The sequence below is a fragment of the Bos grunniens genome, chromosome 17, assembly GCF_055505025.1.
Source record: "Bos grunniens cultivar Pamir isolate PY7600 chromosome 17, Bosgru_T2T1.0, whole genome shotgun sequence".
Lineage (NCBI taxonomy): Eukaryota > Metazoa > Chordata > Mammalia > Artiodactyla > Bovidae > Bos > Bos grunniens.
In genome coordinates this window covers 73,125,491-73,148,137 of record NC_141181.1, presented here as the reverse complement: position 1 = coordinate 73,148,137, position 22,647 = coordinate 73,125,491, and the positions used below count along the sequence as shown (strand labels likewise).

At 61.5% G+C, this 22,647-nt stretch overlaps 3 protein-coding genes across 32 annotated transcripts in view; 2 read left to right on the top strand and 1 right to left on the bottom strand.

The window, feature by feature from the left end:
- The window catches only part of ARVCF (ARVCF delta catenin family member), a 30,533-nt gene extending 29,832 nt beyond the window's left edge, over positions 1-701 (top strand). For all 19 annotated transcript variants that reach the window (XM_086349291.1, XM_086349289.1, XM_086349285.1 and 16 more), the window contains one exon: positions 60-701. In XM_086349291.1, the coding sequence (XP_086205417.1) occupies positions 60-86 (27 nt within the window). In that variant the 3' untranslated portion in view covers positions 87-701. The remainder of the gene's footprint in view (positions 1-59) is intronic.
- COMT (catechol-O-methyltransferase) lies at positions 645-15,634 on the bottom strand. 5 transcript variants are annotated; one of them, XM_086349318.1, is made up of 6 exons: positions 15,450-15,634; positions 7,621-7,687; positions 5,925-6,216; positions 5,030-5,223; positions 4,689-4,820; positions 645-2,631 (listed from the first exon to the last, which is right to left on the bottom strand). In XM_086349318.1, exons 3-6 carry the CDS (start codon positions 6,214-6,216, stop codon positions 2,431-2,433), a joined length of 819 nt encoding a protein of 272 aa, XP_086205444.1. In that variant the 5' UTR covers positions 7,621-7,687; positions 15,450-15,634; the 3' UTR covers positions 645-2,430. The 5 variants fall into 5 exon arrangements, with proteins under 5 accessions (XP_086205444.1, XP_086205442.1, XP_086205445.1 ...); XM_086349316.1 differs by having other exon boundaries at positions 15,569-15,634; XM_086349319.1 differs by lacking the exon at positions 15,450-15,634 and adding an exon at positions 11,734-11,923.
- Positions 15,618-22,647, top strand: part of TXNRD2 (thioredoxin reductase 2) — a 27,956-nt gene continuing 20,926 nt past the window's right edge. For 2 of the 8 annotated variants that reach the window (XM_086349305.1, XM_086349306.1), the window contains exons 1-7: positions 15,618-15,729; positions 17,423-17,488; positions 20,692-20,748; positions 20,867-21,008; positions 21,357-21,431; positions 22,056-22,134; positions 22,531-22,593. In XM_086349305.1, coding sequence (XP_086205431.1) covers positions 15,636-15,729; positions 17,423-17,488; positions 20,692-20,748; positions 20,867-21,008; positions 21,357-21,431; positions 22,056-22,134; positions 22,531-22,593 — 576 coding nt within the window. In that variant the 5' untranslated portion in view covers positions 15,618-15,635. Of the gene's footprint in view, positions 16,807-17,422; positions 17,489-20,691; positions 20,749-20,866; positions 21,009-21,356; positions 21,432-22,055; positions 22,135-22,530; positions 22,594-22,647 lie in introns of all 8 variants that reach the window. The other 6 variants (XM_086349310.1, XM_086349311.1, XM_086349309.1 and 3 more) reach the window with 5 other exon arrangements.

The window sequence follows — 22,647 nt, the reverse complement described above, 5'->3', positions numbered from 1 at the left end:
CCCACCTTCCCTCAGCGGCCGTCAGCAGGCCTGCTCAGGCTTCCCTTTTCTGCCCGCAGGGCCTGGGCCTGGCCGTTTGCTCTTAGGGTCTGACCCCTGAAGAGACCGCGGGAAGGGGTGCCTGGACGCCCGTGCAGAACCCGCTGCGGAGCTGGGAGCCCTCTGGCGGCGGGCTGGGCGGCGCCTCCCCCTCCGGCCCTGGCTCCCCACTCCTAACTCCCGGGCGAGTTAGCGTCCTGACATGGTGCTGTGTGCAGCGTGCGCCTGGGAAACCCAGGCCAGGGTGCCCGGCGTTGCTCTGGGGCCAGCGGGGAACCCGCGGAGTGCGGACGGGTGAGGAGGGGGCTCAAGGGCAGGGAGTCTGGCCCAGAGGCTGCAGGGGCTTCCTTGGGCCCTGAGCAGGGGCGGCGCTGGGGGACAGCCCCCGCAGAGACCCTGAAGGCAGCGAGCGGGGGCTAGCTGTGCGTGCCCTGCCCGCTGCCCGCTGCGCCGGGAGCCCCTCCCTGGGCACTGTGGCCCTCGAGTGGCACCTCTGGGACTGGCCTTTGGCAGCAGTGGGGGGACCGCTGTTGAGTGCCTGCTGTTTGCGGCTTAGAAACCAGAGAGACACTGATAAAACATCAATAACAAAACCAAACTAAGACTGTTGGTAGACATCTAAATTTTTGTAAGAAAAATTAAAAATTATAACAAGCAACAAAGGAACTTCCCGTGTCTGTCTCCACAAGCCACTCCCCTGTCGTCTGCTGGGTGGGCCAGGGTGGCCCCGGGTGGCCCCGTGGGGTCCGCTGCATCTAGGCCCCCGGGATGTGCCCCCCACACGGCCCCTCTCTACACACAGAGGCATAGGCTCGATCCTGGGTGGTTAGCGGGGCCCCGAGGTCTGTGGCTGGTCTTGGGCACAGGTGGGCTTGGCCAGAAGGGGTGATCTCGAGGTGAGGGACCCAGAAGACCCTCCGAGGCGGCTGACGGTCCAGCCGGCCGCTTGAGGGCCTTGTGGCTGGAAGGCCAGCGTTGGGGCCAGGGGTGCCTGTGGATGTGAGTGGGCACCGGCCAGTCACGTCATTACAGGCAGCCAGGCTGCCACAGAAGCAATGCAGCTGCTCCAACTGTGCCGTCTTGTCCCAGACCAGGCTGAGCGGGATGGGGACACGGTGCACCCAGAGCCACACCAGGCCCGAGGCCAGGCACTCGGCATTCCACACCTGGCCCAGCACTGCTTGCTTAGAGTGGCCTGCGGGCTGCCCAGGTTCTCAGTGGGGCTCAGCCCAGCCCGCAGACATCCCCGTGGGGCTGAGCGGGGCGGCCAGTCTGCAGCGGCCAAGGGGAGCGGCGGGTGCCTGGTGCGAAGCTGGGTTGTTGGGGGGAGACGGAGCAGCACTCGGGTCGTCTCTCACCTAAAGTTGAATCAGGTCCTTAATTTCTACCTCAGTGTCTTCTAAACAGGGTGTTCGTCTGTGAGATTGGTAGCGACTGAGTAGAAAAGTTGCATTTCATTCTTAAAAGGAGGCGAAAGGAGTCGGGAGGGTATGTTTTGGGGGCAGGGGGGGTCGGGGGTGATCACCGAGGCACTGCTGCCACCTGGTGACGGCAGAGCGCAGGTGCAGGCTGCGAGGGGTGCGGCCGCCCGACCTGCTGATTGGAGGGGGGGAGGGGGAGAGGGAGAGAGGGGAGGAGGAGAGGTGTGTGAGTGTGTGAGACTGTGACTGTGAAAGTGAGATACTATGTAAGTGGCTGTGTGACTGTTGCACTATGAAACTGTGACACTGTCATCCTGTGTGACACTGCACGTGTGTGACTGTGGGACACTTCACGTGTGTGTGACACTGCACGTGTGTGTGTGAGGCTGTGACACTGCACGTGTGTGTGTGAGGCTGTGTGTGACACTGCACGTGTGTTTGTGACTGTGTGACACTGCACATGTGTGAGGCTGTGACTGCACAGGTGTGTGTGACTGTGACACTGTGCACATGTGTGAGTGTGGATGTGTGTGACACTGCACGTGTGTGTGTGAGGCTGTGTGTGACACTGCACGTGTGTTTGTGACTGTGTGACACTGCACATGTGTGAGGCTGTGACACTGCACGGGTGTGTGTGACTGTGTGACACTGTGCACATGTGTGAGTGTGGATGTGTGTGACACTGCACGTGTGTGTGTGGCTGTGTGTGACACTGTGCACACGGCACTCACGGCCACGGCTTGCCTAGCTGGTCTTCGCAGGCAGGCACCTTCCTTCTAGATGGACTGCCACGATTCTGGAAGGGGAGCTGGTCGTGCTCGGGGCAGGCCAGCCTGACAGCCTGGAGCTGAGAAGGGGCGGCCGCGGGGCTGCTGCCCTGAGGAATGACCGGCGCCAGGGACTCATGCGCCCAGGGCTGGGGCCGCCTCACCCTTCAGGGCCAGGTGTGGCGGGCCACCCCGAGTGGGGCTCAGGGCCGAGCAGGGCCGCTCAGGCCCTTGTAGACGACCTTCTCCAAGCCGTCCACCACCTTGGAGTACTCCAGGTACGAGCTGAAGTGCGAACATTCGAAGCGGTTGTTCCCGCGCACGTACTCCAGAAAGTCGGGCGCCCCAGGGTAGATGACGTTGTCAGCCAGCAACACTGTCCCCTCCCGCAGCAGGCCGCACTCCTGTGGGGACAGATGCAGGGCTGGAGGGCATGAGGGCAGCCTGGCCGGAGGGGGTGGGGGGGTGGGGTTGGGGGCGGCCCCACCCCAGCCCCTCCAGGCAGTGGCCACTTCGAGGAAGGGCTGAGCAGGCAGGGGGGGCCCTCAGGCCCTAGTACTGCACATGGCGCACAGGAGGGGCTCACTGCATGCTGGGGGGCGTGAGAGTGCAGATGGCGGGGACCAGACTGCGGCCAGTGGGTGACCAAGGGCCGTGGGTGCCAGGAACACGGGCTCCTCCAGGTCACCGAGATGCCTGATGACCCATGCGGGGGCCGCTGGCATTGGTCACTGGAGGTTCAGTAGGGCCCGACCAGGGAGACCCTGCAGGGTGGGGAGGCAGACCTCCACACCCACAAGCCTGCCCCTCAGGTCCACCCTGAGGCACCCCAGTCTCCACCAGCACCTGGGCAGTCAGCCAGCATGTCAGGCCTGGCTCTACAGAGGGAGGGGCAGCTGCACTTCCATGCCCCCCAACCTCACCCCTAGTCTCTCTAAGCCAGAGGAGGAGCTGCTCGGTGTGTGTGAAACTTGCTCAGTTGTGTCTGACTCTCTGCGACCCCATGGACTGTAGCCCACTGGGCTCCTCTGTCCATGGGATTCTCCAGGCAAGAAACGGGAATGGGTTGCCATGCCCTCCTCCACGGCAACTTCCCAACCCAGGGATGGAATCCAGGTCTCCCACATTGCAGGCAGATTCTTTACCATCTGAGCCACCAGGGAAGCCCTGCTTAGGTTACATCAAAAACCGAAAGGAAATGTTTCCCTGGGAAAGAGGTGAAGGGACAGCCCAGCTGCTGCGCTAGAAGATCACAGCTTTCTCTAATGATCATTAAAGTGGCAAAAAAATAAAAACCCCCCAAAAGGAAAGCCAAGTCAAGCAGGAGGCCCCAGGCGTGTCTTAAGTTGCTAGTGAGACCGCAGAGATGGACGGGGATCCCCTGGTGACTTAGGAACACGGGGACCACTGGAGTGGGTGCAGCCCTCAAATCATCCTGGTAGCGGCTGCCTCCCTTCCATGCCTGGGCCCTGAGGCCGGAGTGGAAAACACAGCTGTGAGGTCAGTGAGGTTGGGATAACAACCCATGAGCCAGAATCTGAAAAAAGTGGGCCTCTGAATCATGGAGTGTTTCTCCTAAAAAAGGAACTTCCCCGTGATACAGATGAGGAAGGGCCACTGGGAGCAGCGGCCCGGCCTGCCCAACCCCAGGAGCAAACACTCAAGGTGAGCTGGGGCTCAACACATGGGGCACTGAACCCATGGGTTAACCTCGGAGGAGGCAATGCAAAGGCCGGCCGCCTGCCCGGGGACGGAGCCCTGGAGTGTCTGACCAGAGCCGCGTGCCAGCACTCAGAGGACCAGAGTGGGGTCCCCTGTTCCCGAAGCCCCTCCTTCCGCCCTGGGTGCGGCTTCAGGTCACGAGGGTGCCAGGCCTCACCATCCTTCGTCTCTGGCCGCCCTGCTATAAGGACACCAAGAAGCCCGTGGAGAGGCCTGAGCGATGGGGACGAAGGCCACCTGCCCTTCCAGCCCCTCGCCCAACCAAGGCGGCGTGGCCAGGCCAAGGCAGAGCCAACTGCAGAACACGCCTTCCCTTCTCTTGAGATGACCAGCCGTGAACAAGTGGTTCTGAGAAAACTGTTAGGTTCCTAGTTGCCAAGGGCAGCAGGGCTTCCCTGGTGGCTCAGATGGTAAAGAATCTGGCCACAGTTCAGGAAACCTGGGTTCAATCCCTAGGTCAGGAAGATCCCCCTGGAGAATCCCATGGACAGAGGAGCCTGGCGAGGACAGTCCGTACGTGGGTCACAAACAGTAGGACACAACAGAACTAACACGTCCGCTTCCAAGGGCAGTATCTGCTGCTTTCTACGGATGCAGGCCGTCCACGTATGCTCCCTGAGGCCCACGCGCCCCGGCCCAGGCCCCCACGCCCCTCTGTGTCCCGAATGCACGCAGGCCAGCCCATAGCTCCCCAGCCAACCTCTGCAGGGCCCGACCTGGCCACAGACACAGGGCTCACCTCCAGGAGAAGCATGTCCGGCAGGTAGCGGTCCTTCCAGTGGTCGAGAAAGACCATGTCCAGGGTGTCCACATCATATTTCATCTTCAGCTGGGGGATGATGTCCTGGGATGCTCCAAGAACAACGGTGACCTGGAGCAGCAGACCCCCACCCAGTGAGCCTGGGGGTCCCGGGAGCCAGGTCCCACTCTGCCCCACCTCTGGAAGTCTCCCGCCCTGCAGACAGGGCTGCCAGCCAGGTGAGTAAGCATGGCTTGGAGCCGCTGGGGTATGACCCCAGCCCTCCTGGCCCTCGGAGCCTGTGCCCACATCCGTCCACCACCTCAGGGACAGCACCGCACCTTGTCCTGCAGGCCTGCAAACTCCACCATCCGCTGGGTGATGGCGGCATAGTCGGGATTGAACTCGATGGTGAGCAGCCGGGCGCCGGGCAGCAGCAGGCGGGCCATTCGCACCGCCGAGTAGCCGCAGTAGGCGCCCAGCTCCAGCAGTACGGACGGCTGCTGTTCCCTCAGCACCCTGTCCACGATCTGGCCTGCGGAGGTGGGGGGGGGGGCGCTGGGGGTGATCAGGTGAGCAGGGAGCTTCCCACCTGCCACTCCCCCACCCCTCCCCGCGCTGCGCCCTCCGGCCAGGCCAGCCCAGCCGCAGGCCCCACCGCGCTCAGCCCGAGCTCCCGCCCCCAGGCCTCTGTGTTTTGGCTTGCGCTTGTCCTCCCCTCCCAGCATTCCCGGCTGCCCCCAGCCTGGCCCCGCCCAGAGCGGTACTCCGTGGAAGCCCCACCCCACTCTGGCCACGGGCTGCACCGAGAACGTGCCCCGCTCCCTTGAGCTGGACACAGTTGGAAGGTTCAAGGCTGCTGGAACCCTGACGTCTGTCCCCAGGGTTCATGTCCGCTGCCCTGACTCCGGGGGTGCCACGCATACCGGCTGGAGTCCAAAGGTCGGGAAGCGGCCTCGGGGGCGGGGCGAGGCCAGGCGCCCCGCAGGACGCAGTCCAAGGGTCTCCATGCACCCTGGGGCCAGCCGGGACACCCAGGGACCCACGGCCCGCCCCAGAGGGCACCTGGCTCTGCCTGGCGGCTGCCAGCGAAAAGACCATACAATGACTCTGCTGTTCCCCGTCCCCTCCAGCACTGGCCGAGGCTCCCTGACAGCACCTCCGGGAGTGGGGGGCGGGGCTTCCCCTACAGCAGTCCTCCCGCGGGACCCGCGCCCGAGCCTCCCCACCACCCACCTTTCTTCTCGCCCACGTGCATGGCCCACTCCTTCTCCAAGCTGTAGCTGTCGATGGCGGCCACCACGCTCTGCGGGTCCCCGGCCACCGCGTGCTGCAGCACGTGCTGCAGGATGCGCTGCTCCTTGCTGCTGCCCATGAGGAGGTTGCGGATGGGCTTCATGATGAACTCGTTCCAGCCGATAAAGGCCCAGCCGAAGAACTGCAGGTCCGTTGTGGCCAGCCACCGCAGCGCGAGCAGGGCCAGGCCTACGCCACCAGCGACCAGCAGCAGGGACGGGGCCTCCAGCATCTGCGGGGCGAGGGGGGGGGGCTTCAGGGCGGGGCCACCAGCACCTGCACTGGGGCGAGGGGCGGGGCGGGGCTTCCGGGCTCTGCTAGGCCCCGCCGCCCGCAGGACGCGTGGGACCACGTGGTCACCACGGTGTTAGTAACCTTCCCGCCTGGCTGACCCACCCAGGAGGTTCGAGAGGCCAGCCCCGTGCCCGGTGGCTAGACCCAGGTGAGACGACCGGGGCCCCGCCCACCTGCAAACCACATCCCCAGGGACTCCGCCCTGGGTGGAGAGACCAGGGTCTCTGGCAGCCTGGGGCACGGCTGGCCCGAGGCTGGACACTCCCCACAGGGACGGCCAACCGCACTCAGAGCTCCCTGGGGCACACACTGGGGACAGCCCGGGAGCTCGTGTGGCCCGTGAGCTTCAGCGGACGGACACAGGCAGCCCCAAGCCGGCTGTTCCACACAGGGGCAGCCTGTCCCGCGAGGACGCTTACCCTGCCGCCCACCTGCACCACAATGAGCAGGAGACCGGCCCTCCCCCTGGCAGGCAACCCTTTGGGCGGGTAGCAGGGGTCCCCAGTCAGAGGAGGGGCCCGGGGCCCCTGAGACACAGCCAGGCTGAGCCGGCACAGGGCAGAGGCCCTAAAGTGGGAAAGTGTGGGAAGCTTCCAGCAGGGCTGTGGTCACTCGTGGGTCACGCACAGGGAGGGGCCGCACAGGACCGGCTCCTCCAGAAGCGCCTGTTGGGAAAGGCACGTTGGAGAGCAGGCAGCCTGAGGGTCTTGGAGAGGTGACCGCCCCTCCCTGGACAGCTCAGGGCTCCAGCGGCCTGGGCCACAATGAGGGTCTCGGCAGGCAGAGCAGGGAGGAACAGGGGAGCGTGCACACCCAGACTTCCCGGTGGTCTTGCATGCATGGCCTGTTTACACCAGGCACAGCCAGCATGTGGTCAGCAGGTCAGGGCCCCACCTGACCCACCTCCCTGATGGCCACGCCCCATGCCCCTCCTCCGAGCTCTGCTGCAAAGCAGACAGAGCTTGTGTGGAGTTCTCCTGCTTGTAGACAGTTAATCAGGAACCACAGCCTGAGAGGGACCGGAGTCCTGGCATGGGGGCCTGCCGCAGGCCGGCCCTGCCCTCGGGGGAGAGCAGACAGGCAGCAAGACATCGCCTGGAATGTCCCCCCAGCCCTGGACACCATGGACGGTCTCCCTGGTCCCTGTGGCACTGCCTGCAGGCCAAGCCAGCAGGTGCCCCACGGGGCAGAAGGCAGGTGGGGGGACTCTGGGGGTGCGGTGGAGTGGGGCTGACTGCACGTCCTGGACAGGTGACAGAATATAATGGGGGCGCGTGGCATGAGGTGGCCAGCACTGCCCATTGGGCTCCGTCCTGCCAGCTTAGGATCCTCAACCACACACCTGTGTGACTTTATCACGACTGTGTTCAGCAGCAGTGGAGAGAGGCTGGGCCACTTTGATGGATTCTCTGGGTTGATGAAAAAAACTAATCAATGTTACACATAAATATAAAAAAATAAAAAGTAATATTCCATTTAAATACCAAAGTCCTTGCTGGACCTGGAGTTGTGAAGGATAACGTAATTCCCACAATGCCTGAACTGTATAAAAATCAGGCGAGGACTCAGCCACCTGACAGCCCAGGTCTGCTAGGAGCTTCACACGGTGCCGAGGACCAAGAACAGAGCCACTGACGTGCTGCGAGGAAGCCCTCCAGGTCAGGGCCAGGCAGACCCCTCCTCGGGGAGACAACCCAGGGGGCCCCTTGTGCTGGGGGTCCCAATACTGGAGCGCCCACAGCTCTGCCCTTTGGAAGGGCCACAGTGAGGTCGCTCAGTTCCCCCAGCGGTGGCCTGAGGTTCCCGCCACCCTGCATGGCTCTGGGCCCCGGGAGGGTGAAGGGCCCTGCTGCCCTGAGAGGAGGATAAGGGAGCCACTGGCCACAGGTGAGGGCTGGAGGCCGAGCGGCACCCTCAGACCCCCTGCTCTGCGCATCCCACACGTATCCCCCTGCTTCCGTGTGTTCCACTCGCGTCCAGAACCTAATTTTAAGAAATAAAACCATAAAACTCATAGAAGAAAACATAGGACTAACTCTTCATGACTTTGAATTTGGCTATGGATTCTTAGATACGACACCAAAAGCACAGGCAACAAAAGAAAAATAGAATTTCACCAAAATGAAAGCTCTGTGCATCAAAGGACACCATCAAGAGAGCAAAGGACAACCCAGGGGGTGGAGAAAATATCTGCAAACCACCATCTGATGAGGGTTTAAAATCCTAAGTATACATAAGAATTCCTACAACTCAGAAAGGACCCAGTTAGAAACGAGACAGAACACAAACAGACATTTCCCCAAAGAAGACACACCAGCGACCAGGAAGCTCATCACTTGGACGTCTGATCAAAGCCGCAAGGCACCACTTCATACCCGCTGGGATGACCCGCCCCGTGCTGGCAGGGCCACGGAGAAATCCGAAACTCAAGCACGGCTGGTGGGAACCCAAGACGGAGCACCTGCTGTGGAAAACAGCTGGCGGTTCCTCAGAAAGGTAAACAGAGTGACCATATGACCCAGCAACCCCACCTCTGGGAGTGGACACAAGACGCCTGAGAGCAGCGGCTTGAACCCGTATTTGTCCACTCACGTTCAGGACAGTGTGACGAGCAGCGGCCGCCAGAGGACACGGACCGTGGACAGAGGAGGCGTGGTCTCTCCGCACACTGGGGTATCCCTTAGTCACACTAAGGGATGACTAAGGTGACTGCAGCCCTGACCCCGTCCCACTGGGAGGGACGTGCGGACACCTGCAACTTCACAGAGGGACCGGGGGGACGTCACGCTTAGTGGGATGAGCCGGACACGTGAGGATCAATTCTGAATGATCACACCCGGATGAAACGCGCACGAGGGGCAGTTTCACACAGGATGGAGAACAGAGGCTGCCAGGGGCTGGGGGCCGCGGGGAGTCACTGCTGAAAGGGGCAGAGCTTCTGCCTGGGGCGGCGTGGGAGTTCTGAAGACTGTGGCAACGGCTACACAGCCACGTGGACGCTCGATGCCACCCAACTGTACACGTGCACGTGCTTAGAGTGGTAAATTTCAACTTACGCATGTTTCACTTCATCAAAAATGGTGGAAAACCAAGAAAACAAGCAACCCTGTTTCTGGTCCTCTCTGTTTCCACAAGAAAAAGGAACACGGCAACTCCGCTGGGAAGCAGGATCCAGAAAAACCAGCCCAGCTCCCAGTCTGCATGCCTGCTGGGCCGGCGCCTGCCCCGAGCCTGGGCACCTGGGGGCCTGCCCCACCGCACCAGGAGGCGCACACTCACCCCCTCTGGGAGGAGGGGAAGGCCGTCGGTCCCGGGCCTCCTCCCCAGGCCCCGTGTGTGTTCCCCGAGCCCTAGAGATGGAGCACAAACCTGGGGGGGCGGCTCTCTCACAACAGCAACAACAGCCCACCCCCAAAGCTTCCTTATTATAAGCCCGTTCTTAAGTGGTCTCCTTGCAGACCCTCCATCACCTGGGATCGCCACCTACCCTCCTCCTGATAACCCCCCAAGGAGCTGATGGAGATGCCGGCCAGGGCCCCGGCCCCCTTAAGCCCAGGCGGGGGCTGCAGATGGCCCATATGCTCTTCAGTCCCACGGTGCACAATCTGCTAGGGCGCAGTGTCTGGGGTAGGGGGGGTCCTCGCCAGGAGTCACACAGGCCTCCCTGCCTCCCCGAGAAAGGCAGGCCTGAGAGCGCGGTGCGAGGGAAGGGGGGCCGTGGGGGGCAAGAGGGGGAGTCCTCACGAAGGGGGAACCAGGCGGCTGCCCGAACTAGGGATGTGCCTGGGCCGGGGGCCTGTGCTCTTGGGTGGCGTGGGGCATGGCATGGGACACAGAGGCCCGGGGGCTGTGGCCTCGTCTCCTGTCCGCTGTGATTCTGGCTCCGGACCCGCAGGCCACAGGGACCACAGCTCTGCCGCTCCTAGGCTGGGGCGGGGCTGGCTCCGCCCAACTGGCTCCGCCCACTTCCTCCCGGTCAGCAAAAGAGCACGTGGTCCTCGGGGGCTCCTGGGCCGCCTGCCCACCACGCCCTCCTCCCCGGCCCCTCAATTCCCCCAGTCCCTGAAATCTTGTGCCCCCTGGCGCCTCTCCGGGGGCTCAGGGATCCCCCAGAAGCAACCAGCTGATGCTGAAAAGGAAAAAGAACAGTGAATTGGAAGCATTTAGTCTACGCCTCCCTGAGATGATACAGCAGGGTCCAGAGGGGCTTTCAGGCGTCACAGCACACTGGTGTCAACCTGCCCCACTTGCTACAACACGATTTGGATTAAGATACCAAACGAGCAAAGAGACGGTCCAACTCTTACATATACTAGTGGGTCTTATGTAACTTTATGACTGATGCATAGCTAGGCATAAATTTTTATGTACGATTGTGTTTTTTTATATACATACGCTGCTTCCCCACCTCCAGATGGTATGACCAGATCAAGTTCTGCAGTGCCTTCCAGGGACTCTATCCTGACTGGCTTCCAGAGGAACAGGCAGTTTCCTAAAACTCCCAAAGATACAAGCACCAACTCAACTGTTTTTCTCGTTCGTGTACTTGGGTAAATCTTTGCTAAATAAAACCAGCTTAGTAAGTGTTCATCTCATAAAATAGGTGTATCTTTAGAGTTGTCAACATTACATACATTGCAACACACTTAAGTCTCCTTGGTTGACTATCGATTAGTCATTTCAATTATAAATTTGATTTTAATCAAAGCCGGTCACTATTCTCTCTTTTTTAATATTCACTTATGCATTTGGCTGCACCAGGTCTTAGCTGCAGCGTTGGGGATCCAGCTCCCCGACCAGGGATCACACCCGGGCCCCCTGCACTGGGAGCGCAGTCTTAGGCACTGAACCACCAAGGAAATCCTCCAGTCACTATTCAGACAAACTTTCTTTCCATAATGATTGTGTTTCAGTCTGCCTGAAAACAGTTTCCAAAATCTTTTTGGTAACTTGAAACCTTAAGAGTTCTACCAAATTAAGTTAAACAATAGACATCCCGTTGTTCTGCCAAAAGTTTTCATTTTAGGTTTGAGGCATTCGTCAAAAAGAGAAAGCACTCGTTACACACAAACAAACAATTTCACTTTTTAACAGAAGATTACCCAACTTAATCTCAAATCTAGGGACTTCCCTCACGGCCCAGTGGTTAAGAATCCGCCTGCAAATGCAGGGGACACAGGGTCAATCCCTCGTGCGGGAAGACTCCACGTGCCACGGAGCAGCTGACCCTGCCTGTGCGGCTACTGAGGCCCGTGTGTCCTAGAGCACACGCCCTGCAACAGGAGAACCACCGCAATGAGCAACCCGCACTCCCCAGCTAGAGAGCAGCCACCGGAGAAGCCACAGCAACAAGACCCAGCTCAGCCAAAAGTAAATAAATAAGACAATTTTTTAAAAATCCCCAAATACAGTCATTAGGAGAAAAGAAGTAAGAGAGAAGTAATACTGTACACACCACCAAACTGAGCCGGCATCTACACCCAGCCCTTAACAGTGTGGGCGAGTCCCACATCACGCGGTCTGGAGTCCCAGAGGGGAAGGGTCCTGGGCGGTGCGTCCACCACACGAGCGAGACTCCAAATTGCAGCTCTGGGGGCTCCTGCTCATAATCCCAGGCAGCAGACCAACAGCATCATCGGTTTGTGCACAAAAAAATTGCAGTTGTGGTTTAAGTTTCACAATGCTGTTTGACTCGCTTTGTGAGTCATAAGATTCCTTAGACCTCAGGGGGCTGGCTGGGTCCACAGGGGCTTAAGAAATTCCAAGACCCAGTCCCTTTCTTATCTAAGTGCCACCTGACTTGCCGGTAGGACTGATGTGCTTGTGGTCGAGGGGTCAGAGGTCGGTCAGAGGCCTGCTCCTCTACTCCTGAAGCCTGAACAAGACAACCTCCATTTAAATTTCCCTGTCACCGAATATCTGTATAATTTCTATATAAGATAAAGTGCTGAAACACTCATGATTAAGAAGGCATGAGTTTAAGTTTCTATACTTTGGCTTCTGATATTTATATAACAAAGAAGCTAAAGACATTTGAAGGTGAAAGTGTTGGTCGCTCCGTCGTGTCCAACTCTGTGTGACCCTGTGGACTGTAGCCCGCCAGGCTCCTCTGTCCATGGGACTCTCCAGACAAGAACACTGGAGTGGGCTGCCATTTCCTCCTCCAACCTTATGGATTATGCAAGCCTATCTTCACAAAAGTTGCTCATCTGCTACAGAATACTGGGATAGGACGGATAATTTGCAGTTGTCTGCTTCCTCATTCTCTCTATAAAATAAAGGCTGCTAACGGTTACAAACTTCAATCAACGCGTGAGAATAAAACTGCCACTAGTCCAAGCAAAGGAAAACAACTTTGTCCCCGAGCCAGGAAAACGAACGCGAAAAGCACGCAGAGAATGTGGAATACGTTTTTGTTGAGGGAGGAGAGTCATTTTTGTCCTCAAGCAAAATAACAAAGGGAGACAGGGCTCCCCTGGTGGCTCAAGGGTGGAGAATCTGCCTGCCAACGCAGGAGACACGGCTGTGACCCCTGACCCGGGAAGATCCCATGTTTCGCAGAGCAACCAAGCCCGTGCGCCCTAGAGCCCGCACTCTGCAACGAGAGGCCCATGCACCAGACCCGAGAGTAGCCCCCGCTCGCTGCAACTAGAGGAAGCCCACGCAACAATGAAGACCCAGCACAGCCAACAAATAAAAGGTAAAAAAAAGAGGGAGACAAATCCTTGTCAATTACAAACTTGCCCTCTGCCTTCCACAAGGGTTAAGTCACGTGCCCCTGCAGATGCTGACCTCCCACGCCCCGAAGGAGTTCAGGGAAATGAGGCCCTCCGTGCTCAGGGAAAACCGGCAGGACAGGTCTTCAGAGAGTCAGTTACTCTCAGGAGCTGATTTTATGAGCCCAGTGCTTGCATCTTCTCGTATCTAGAAAAGCACTGGATTCCTTCCTGGCAACAGCTGCTCCTTGTGACCAGCAACCTCCCGCAGGCTTGACTGCAAGCACTCCCCTTCGTCAAAGTCACACGTACACTGGCCTCTCCCCTTCCTCTTTCGAGCGCCTTCCCGAGCGACCTGAAATGCTGCCTCCCAGGCTGTGGGCCTCATTTTGCCCCAAATAGAAGTTGTCGCAACTCCTGTGTTGTGACAGAGGACGAGATGGTTGGAGGGCATCACCGACTCAATGGACGTGAGTTTGAGCAAACTCCAGGTGTCAGTGATGGACAGGGAGACCCACGCACTGCGGTCCACGGGGTCGCAGAGAGTCGGGCACGACTTAGTGACTGGACAACAACAGAATGGGACCAGAACTGTTTTGTAAACATGAATACTCTTCACTTGACCACTGATCAAAAATGGAAGCGACCACAGAGAGAAATTCTGTCTCAGTGGAGAAAACAATACACCTTGCGGGTCGTCAGAGTCCAGTCCTGCCCAGTCGATGCCCTGGAGGTTTTATCACCACCTGCGTGTCGGGCTGTACAGCCCGCTTGCACCTTTCGTCATCGCCGGATCCTCAGTCCTTCCGGTTTACTCAATATTCGGGATAACGCTCCAAACGTCAGTTTTCCTCATTTTCCTCCCTCCCTCCCGGCCTGGGACTCAGTCCTATCACTGCCCATGTCCTCCTCGGTCTGACAGAGCCCTGCACGCTGAAGGGAGACACAGTGGCGGGAACTTCAGATGTGGGCCACGGCACGAGCCGCAGGGCGCCAGCATCTCCCGAGCTCTGCTCCCGATGGAAGTGGCCTTGCCACGCAACCCTGATGTCTCCACAGACGTTCATTCACATGGCAACCAGAGAAATCCAGCAGATGGCCACCGCGGCCTCACGTCACCATCTAGTGACCTGAGAACTCGACGTCTAAAATCTTCTCAATTGACCTCCCTCAGGACTCAGAACGCTGGGTTACTGTGGCCTCCGATCACCCACTGAGGAGACTTGGTCCCTGCCAGACCCAGCCACGAGGCCTCTTGTAAAGACTGGAACAAAGAGCTGAGTGTGTGTCACGGCTCGAGGCCACTTCTCTACGATGCCCGAGCCCCCCACGGTGTCCACCCAACAACTTCACAGCTTCCGGAAGAAGCGACACGTCCAGCAACACCACCCAGCTCTGCAGGAGGGCAGGAGGCCAGGTCCAGCGGGCAAGCTTGGGTGGGGGTCCCAGGGACCTGTGCTTCCTCTCTGACTCCCTCAGGCCCCGACACCCCACCCGCATTTCCGCTTTCCAAGGCCCGGCGGCCCCTGAGCCAGTCCGGTACCGTGCTGTTACCTGTGTCCAGCATGTCTATCTGACCTGACAAGCCTAAAGGAAGCTGCTGGTCAAACCTCAAAGGTGGCAGCAGGCCGAGGGGCCCAGGCTTCTTCCTGGGAAGGCTGCCAGTTTCACAAAACGTAAGGCCCAGGAGGCCCCAGGCCTGCCAGTGGGACAGGGACACGGCTGAGCCCTCGTCTGGGCCCCAGAGTGCTCCCTCCCTGGGGACCCGAGGTGCTCAGACCCTGCTCTGCAGCCTGGACCCAGGTTCGCACTCTCCCAGAAACCGCCAACCTGGGAGTCCGGGTCCCAGAGCCCTGTGGTGGCCCCCCCTCCACACCCAGTGCCCAAGGGGACTTTCTCCTGCAGCACGGCTCCCTTCCCTCCACCAGCCTGGTGTCCCTGCTGCCACCATGTCACAGGGCCCCAGCCCAGGTCAGAGTCCCCACCCAGGTCGGAGCCCCCATCCAGGTTGGAGCCCTACCCAGGTCAGAGCCCCCAGCCCAGGTCGGCGCCCCGACCCAGGTCAGAAGCTCCCAGCCCAGGTCTGGGGCACCTGCCCCACTTAAGGTCTGGGGAAGCCACCTCATGTCCCGAGACCCACTCCAGTTCTGGGAGACTCCCCATCATAGGTCTGGGAATCCCCAGCCCAGGTTAAACACCCCTTCCTCTGGAGACCACCCCAGGTCCTGAGACCCTCACTGCAAGTTGCAGCCCCAATCCAGGTCCAGAGCCCCCCTACCCAGGTCAAAGACCCCCACCCCAGGTCAGATTCCCCCCAACCAGGTCAGAGCCCCATCCAGGTCGGAACCCCCCACCCCAGGTCCAGAGCCCCCACCCCAGGTCCAAGCCCCAGCTCAGGTCAGAGGCCCCACCCCAGGCTGGAGCCCCCCAGCTCAGGTTGGAGCCCCCGCCCAACTTGGAGCCCGCGTCCCGGGAGGATCCTTCTCCGGGGTCCTAGACGCCCCGCATCCGTGGCTCCAGCCCCGCGCGGACCCCGCGGGCGGCCCGACTCCGGGCCCGGCCGCGCGCACCCACCTCGGGTTCGTAGTCGCCGGCGCAGGCAGCGCGGCGGGCAGCCCGGCCCGAGGCCCCCGGGGCGGCGATGGCGGCGCTGCGCGGGGCGGCGATGGCGGCGCTGCGCGGAGCGGCCGCGCGTTTCCGGGGCCGCGCGCCGGGAGGGGCGCGGGGCGCCGCAGGTCAGCGGGCGCGGGCCGGGACCGGGCGTGGAGCGGCGATCCCCGCGGCGGCGTTAACCGGGGAGCCGACCGTGGTGGGGGTGGGTCACCTCCCGGCTCAGCAGGAGCGGTGACCGCCGGCCAGGTCTCCCCGCTCCTCCCCAAGGCCCTGCCCCATCCCTGCACGTGCGGGACTCAGGAGGGGCCCTTCCCCTCTGCTGGTGGGCGCTCCGCGCTATGCTGGGGCGCCCTGGGGGAGGGAGCTGACACTGCGGACCCCCTGGACGGCCAGGGGTCCTGGGCCCACCCGTCCCCCAGGGCCACAAGCAGGGGTGGGGGGCGCCTCCAGGGTCCTGAGCAGGGGCGGGTCTGGGGACTCCCAGAGGTGGCCTTGGGGGCACCACACACCCCAACCTCTCCCAGCACATCCCTGCCCTGGGGGGACCACGCGGGGAAGGCGGGGCAGACCCCTTACTGGAGAAGGCGCCCTGGGCAGAGCACCGCCCCCTGCCGGCTGTGTGTAGCTGGGGCCTTAGGGCGTGGGGCTGGGGAGGTCGCGGGGTCTGGCCAGAGGGTCACAGCTTGTTAGGCGGGGCGGGGGGCGCTGCTCCTGGGGGCTCTGCTGGCCCTGTGCAGGCCCCAGGTTCAGGGCTGAGCAGAAAGCCTGGCGGGGGAGGGCTCAGGACACCGGGCGACAGGCCTTTCAGGCCGAGCAGAGGGCCCAGGCTGTGAGGCGCCCTGGGGAGCCTTGGAGCGCACGGGTGCGTGCCCAGCGGGCGCTCCAAGGGCAGTGCCCTCTCTGGGGTCCACTGGGGCCCTTCCTTGCAGACAGGCTGCCCAGAGCCCACAGGTCTTAAAGGTGGTTTCCCGCAGTGGGGCCTACAGAGGCCCATTGGTCCGCCTCCTCCCCGCTTATCAGACGAGGGGGCTGCTGGGTGTGCCCCATGGGGAGAGCAGACCATCGAAGATAAGCCCACAGTCCTCGCGCCATCTGTTCACGTGGGCAGGGAGAGTGGGGCTGGCGGAGGGGCTCTGCGGGCCAGGGAGACCCCACAGACACCGCAGGGCGGCAGGAGGGACCTGCCCTGGCTATGGACGGTAGGCACCTCCTCCCAATCCCCGCCTCCCTGAGCAGGGGAGAGGAGAGAGGCCCCGGGCTTGTGCTGATCTTCTTTCTGCCCACGGGCGAGGCCTGGTGCTGGGGGTCCCTGGCTCGGAGCTGGCCGCCCCTGAAGACACACCCCCCTCCGCCCCCCCTTGCGGACCCCAGTTCTGCTGTCTCTGGGCTGCTTTCCGTGGGAGCATCTGCAGAGACGGCCTTCTGCGGAGAGAAGACGGGGCGGCCGGTCTGCCAGGGGCAGGGGTGGGGGCTGCAAGCGGCCTCCAGGGGGCCCAGAAGCGTTTCAGAGCCGCTGCCCCAGCAGGGTCTGCGGGCCCTCGGAGCGGCTGAGCCGCACGGCCCGACAGGTGGACTTGAGAGAAGCTTTCCCGCCCGCTCCTGCTAGGACGTCGGATGACGTCGCGCTCAGGGCGGCTCACTTGCCTTCTCGATGTGGGTGGCGGGGGTCAGTGCATGCTGGGGGACGCGTGCTCACCCCAGACCATCACAGGGCCGGGTGTGGCTGTGGGACCGCCCCGGAACGTGGGCGGCCTCCCTGGTGGCACCTCCTGGCTGGTCCCGGTCCTTCCTTCTGACGCCCCCTCACCCCTGCAGGCCGGCAGTGCTACGACCTCCTGGTGATCGGCGGCGGATCCGGCGGCCTGGCCTGCGCCAAGGAAGGTGCGTGTCCTGCATCCCACATCCGGCCGGCGCGGCGGGGCCTCCGGGAAGGCAGTGGAGCTCTGGGGGCTGGGGGTGTGCCCCGCACGCGTGCTCTCTGCCGTGGGCCTGGTCCCCCTCCCCAGGCAGCCGGTGACCCACTTTCTCTTGCTGTAGATCACCTTGCGTTTTATGACATTTTGTCTCAATGGACTCGCGCTGCGAGTATCCTTACTTTCCGGCCTCTCCCACGGGCCCCATCATGTGGAGATCATCCGTGTTGCTGCGTGTATCCAAGTCTTGCCTTCTCATGCGGCTGCATGGACTTTGCGTCCATCTCACCTGTGGTTGGTCCGTTCGCCCGTGGACTGGGTTGTTTCCTGTTTGGGGCTGTTGGAAACGTTTGTGTGCGTGTGTCTCTGTGTGGATGCGTGTCGTGAGTCTGCTGGAGAGTCGCCTGGAAGCAGAACAGCGGGGCCGTGTGGTGAGCCTCCCGTTCAGGTGCTCTCTGGCTCTTTCAGCGGGGTTTTGCCGTTCGATGAACAGGTCTTTGACGTCTTATGTCAGCTTTATCCCTGAGTGTTTCATGGTTTTCAGACTGCTTTGTTGAGACGTAAGTCACACACCGTGTAGATCGCGCGTGTAAACTGCCTGATGCGGTGGATTTTGCATTCGCAGAGTTGTGCGACCGTCACCCCTGAGTTTATCTTCTGTTGTTTCTTGTTTGTGCTGGTGTTCACTGTCCGGGCTTTTCCTAGTCGCAGGAGCGGGGCTGCTCTTTGCTGGGGGGCTTCTCAGTGCGGTTGCTTCTTTGCTTGTGCGGCGCGGGCTCTAGGGTGCGCGTGGATTCTTCCCCACTGGGAGAGGCTCACCAGAAGGGGGACTGTGACGCGGAGACGTAAGTACCCCGACCCGGAGGCGACGACTTCGCCCCGCGCCTGCGTGTCGCCCCACAGGGGACCATAGGGCTCTGCCCTGTCTGCGCCCGCATCCGTTCTGATGAGAAACCTGCCGTTTGTATCTTCGTTCCTCTGTTGCGTCTTTCTCCTCTGCTTGCTTTTAGGGTTTTCTCTTTCTGTTACTTTTGAGCAGTTTAACGATAGCATGCCAGTTCAGGTGTGTGCTGAATCCTCTTCCTGCCGGAGTTCATCGAGTTCTGTGGGTCTGTGGGTCAAGGTTCCCTGTCCTCTGGGCCCTAATGCCTGAGGTGGAGCTGATGTCATGGCAATAGGAATAAAGTGCCCATAAATGTGATGGGCTTGGATCATCCCGACACCACCCCTGACACCATCCATGGCAAAGTTGTCTTCCACAGAACCAGCCCCTGGTGCCCAAAAGGGAGGGGAGACCGCTGGGTCATAGTTTTCACTGATCCATGACACTGTCCAACCGTCAGTCGCTCCTTCACAGGGGCGACGCTAGTCCACGTGCGTCCGCTACTCCGGCTCCTCTCCGAGCTCGCCCAGCTCTCTGCATTGTGCATAGTTTCCATTCCTGTTTGCAGGCTCCCTAATGAAAGAATCTGCGGCGTCTGCTCCTCTGTGAACCCCGCGTGGGGCAGGTTTTAAACGTGTTTTTATTGGAGCACGGTTGCTTTACAATGTTGAATTCGTCTCCTCCGCGTCAGCCGCGCGCATACACGGCTCCCCCCATTTTGGATTTCCTGCTGCGCGGTGCAGTTTCATCGCTACACTTTGACGTGGGCACTTTTTTTCTGTCTTTCGCGTGGCTTCTTAGCTCTGCGCACACGTGGGGTACAGTTGTAACGCCTGCTTTGCTTTCTTTTCTGCTGATCCTGACGTCACTGTCAGTTCTGGTCAGCTTCATGGACTGGTTGCATTTTTTGCTCCTCTGTGTGCCTGGTAATTTTTGTTAGAGCGCCAGACACTTTGGACTCTACCCTGATGGCTTCACTTGGTAAAGAATCTGCCTGCAATGCAGGAGACCTGGGTTTGATCCCTGGGTGGGGAAGATCCCCTGGAGGAGAGCGTGGCAACCTGCTCCAGTCTTCTTGCGTGGAGAATCCCACGGACAGAGGAGCTTGGTGAGCTACAGTCCACGGGATCACAAAGGGTCGGACACGACGAAGTGACTTACACTCGTTCATTTTCGTTTGCTGGGTCCTGGGTCTTTTTTGTATGTCCTGGGATGTAGGTAGGGACAGCCTGGTCTTTTCGAATTTTCTGCGTGAGGACTGTTAGGCAGGTCTGGTGCGGGGCCCAGTCCAGGCTTGCCTACTCGGAGACACGACCTTCCCGAGCCCACCCACTGCCCCAGAAGGCTGGGCAGCACTTCCACCCCACCTCCTCTCGGGAACGCCCGGCTCTCCCGGGCTGGGTCCTGGGGAACCCATTTCTGGGGTTCATGTCCGCCCGCTCCTGCCTCCCAGAGATCGCGGACCTTTGTTTTCTTCTGTTCAGTTTCTTGAAACCAGTATTTTGCACACTGTGTCAGGATGCTTGGTTGTTTTGAGCAGGAGAGTAACTCTGGTCCCCGTTTCCCCGTCCTGGTCAGGCCCAGAAGCTGGGTGTGGTTGTGTCTGAGGAGTCCCCTCGGCCACAGCCTTTAAATCCAGTGCCGGGGTCCCATCGGTTATCGCTGAATGAAGTGATTTTGTTAATGAAGACTTGTATACTCGCTTCTGATCGTGGTAGCCACGAGTCGAGCGTGTTCTATGGTGTCAGACGCTCATGCCCTCGGGGCGCAGGTCCAGGGCCTAGGGCTGGCCGCTGCTGTGCCCCAGCAGGGCCGGTGGGAAACCCACAGTTTTCCCTGGGCTCAGAATGCGGGGCTCGCAGCTTGGGGACCTGCAGGCAGCAGAGGCAGGGGGTTGCGGGGCAGGGCATGGGGTGGAGGGGGCTCCAGGCGGGGGTGCAGTGTGGGGTCTGGTCCTGCTCCCCGTCTCGGGGCCTGGCTGACCTGCCATCTGACTCCCGAGCTTCGCTTTCCTGGGAAGAGGCAGCAATGCCCAGCTGGGGACTCTGTGTAGGTGGATGGGAACCCCCCCAATGGTGTCCAGGAAAGCGCGGAGTGAGAGGGGCCAGGGGCCTGTCTGTGGTATCCCAGGTCTGACCTGCCCTGGAGCAGGGTGGCGGGGTGGGCTGGGCAGCGCTGCTCTGGTGGGCAGTCAGGGAGAGTCCGGGTGCCTGTCCACGGGCAGCGTGGCTGAGTCCCCCGGGGGGACTGGTCCCCAGCGCGCTCACCTGCCTGTTCCTCGTCCTTAGCCGCCCAGCTGGGGAAGAAGGTGGCCGTGGTGGACTACGTGGAGCCTTCCCCCCGAGGTAGGCCAGTCCTGGGGGTGGGGGCGGGCATCAGTCCTGAGGGGCTGAGCCCAGCCCGCTGGCTGGCAGAGTTGGGGTCAGCAGGGTGACAGCTCACCCGAGCTCCCCCCACCCCCAGGCACCAGGTGGGGCCTTGGCGGCACCTGCGTGAACGTCGGCTGCATCCCCAAGAAACTGATGCACCAGGCGGCCCTGCTGGGGGGCATGATCCGCGACGCTCCCCACTATGGCTGGGGCGTGGCCCAGGCCCCGCACAGCTGGTGAGGGGCGATGGGGGGACCAGGGTCCCCGCAGCCCCCGGGCAGTCCCTTCACCCCCATGTGTGGGCGAGGCTTCTAGTTGTCTCCCCGGGTGGGTGGCAGAGGCTGCCTGCCCTCTGGGTGGGGCCTGGGCCCTGCTGCGCCCATGGCGCCCAGGCCCGGCAGGTGGTGGGGGTCTGCTCAAGGCCCCCCAGTCAGGAGCCCCTCGCCTGGCCCGGGGACGGCCTCCACCCCCACCACCTTGAGAAGCGCGTGGCCCCCGGGTGCGCCTGTGAAGGGCCCTTAGCAGCCCCGTTCTGGCGGGACCCACCCCTGAACCGTGTGGCCGGGCGCTATGTGTGTCACCAGGGCGACGCTGGCGGACGCTGTTCAGAACCACGTGAAGTCCCTGAACTGGGGCCACCGCGTCCAGCTGCAGGACAGGTACCGCTGCCGCGCCGGGCCCCGGGCGGTCGTGGGTGTTGAGGACTCCCCAGGCTGGGGAGGTAGGGAGAACTGCGGAGAAAGCCCGGTCGTCAGGACTCCCTCTGCTCCAGCGGCGGACTCCATGCTCCCAACACGGGGCCCGGGTTCAATCCCTGGTCGGGGAACCTAGACCCTGCAAACGGCAGCTGAGACTCGGCACAGCCAAATAAATAAGTAAATATTTAGAAAATAAAGACACGGCACCATTTGAAAGTATTTTTTTAAAAGAAAGAAAGCCAGTTTCTGGGCACCAGGTGCCCCTCACCCCTCCTGGGGCCTGGCCTCACAGTCCCCTGCCTGCTGGCCCCCTTCCTTGGCAGCGGCACGTCGGTGGGTTCTGGGGGGACAGTACTGGGTGCGTGTGAGAGCCTCCTCTTCCTGGTGGAGCGTTCAGGTGACAGGACTGAGCTCAGAAGAGGCCCGGCCGCCTCTGTCCCCACACACCGGAGCTGCGCTGGGCCTTGGGACGCCCCTGCGCGGCGGCTGTGGTCCCCGTGTCTGGGGAGACGGCAGCCGTGCCCCCTATCCCTGAGCCGTGGGTGGCCTGAGGTCACGTTTGAGCATCCTGTTTTTATTTTGCAGGAAAGTCAAGTATTTTAACGTCAAGGCCAGCTTTGTCGACACGCACACAGTTTGCGGTGTCTCCAAAGGCGGGGAGGAGGTGAGCACCGGCCTCCTGGGCTCCCAGGGGCTGGTCTGTGGCCAGGGTGGGCAGACCCCGGGTTCACACAGCCTCTGCGCTGTCCCCAGCGATCAGTGCCGCTGGGATTGACAGGACATCCCTCCGGGGCCCAGGCTGGTCCAGTACTCTGTGACGGAGGAAGCGAGCACACGAGGCTGCCCGCGGCTCAGGCGGCCCAGCCCAGCATGGCCTTGTGGGATTCTGGAGACCTTCTCCCCGGGGACGCTGTGTAAACTGGGAAGCTCTCCTGCTGGTGCTCAGACCTGTCTCGGGGCTGCCGCGGGGCCGGCGCCACAGGGCAGTGGCTGTGACCAGGGCACAGTGGAGCCCTCGCGAGGTGCCTGGGTGACCGCGGCTTCCTCGCTTTCTTCCCAGACTCTGCTTTCGGCCGAGCACATTGTCATCGCCACCGGAGGTCGGCCGCGGTACCCCACGCACGTGAGTGTCCCCGGAGCTCCCGCCCCAGCCCCTGAGGTCCGCCCAGCGAGAGCT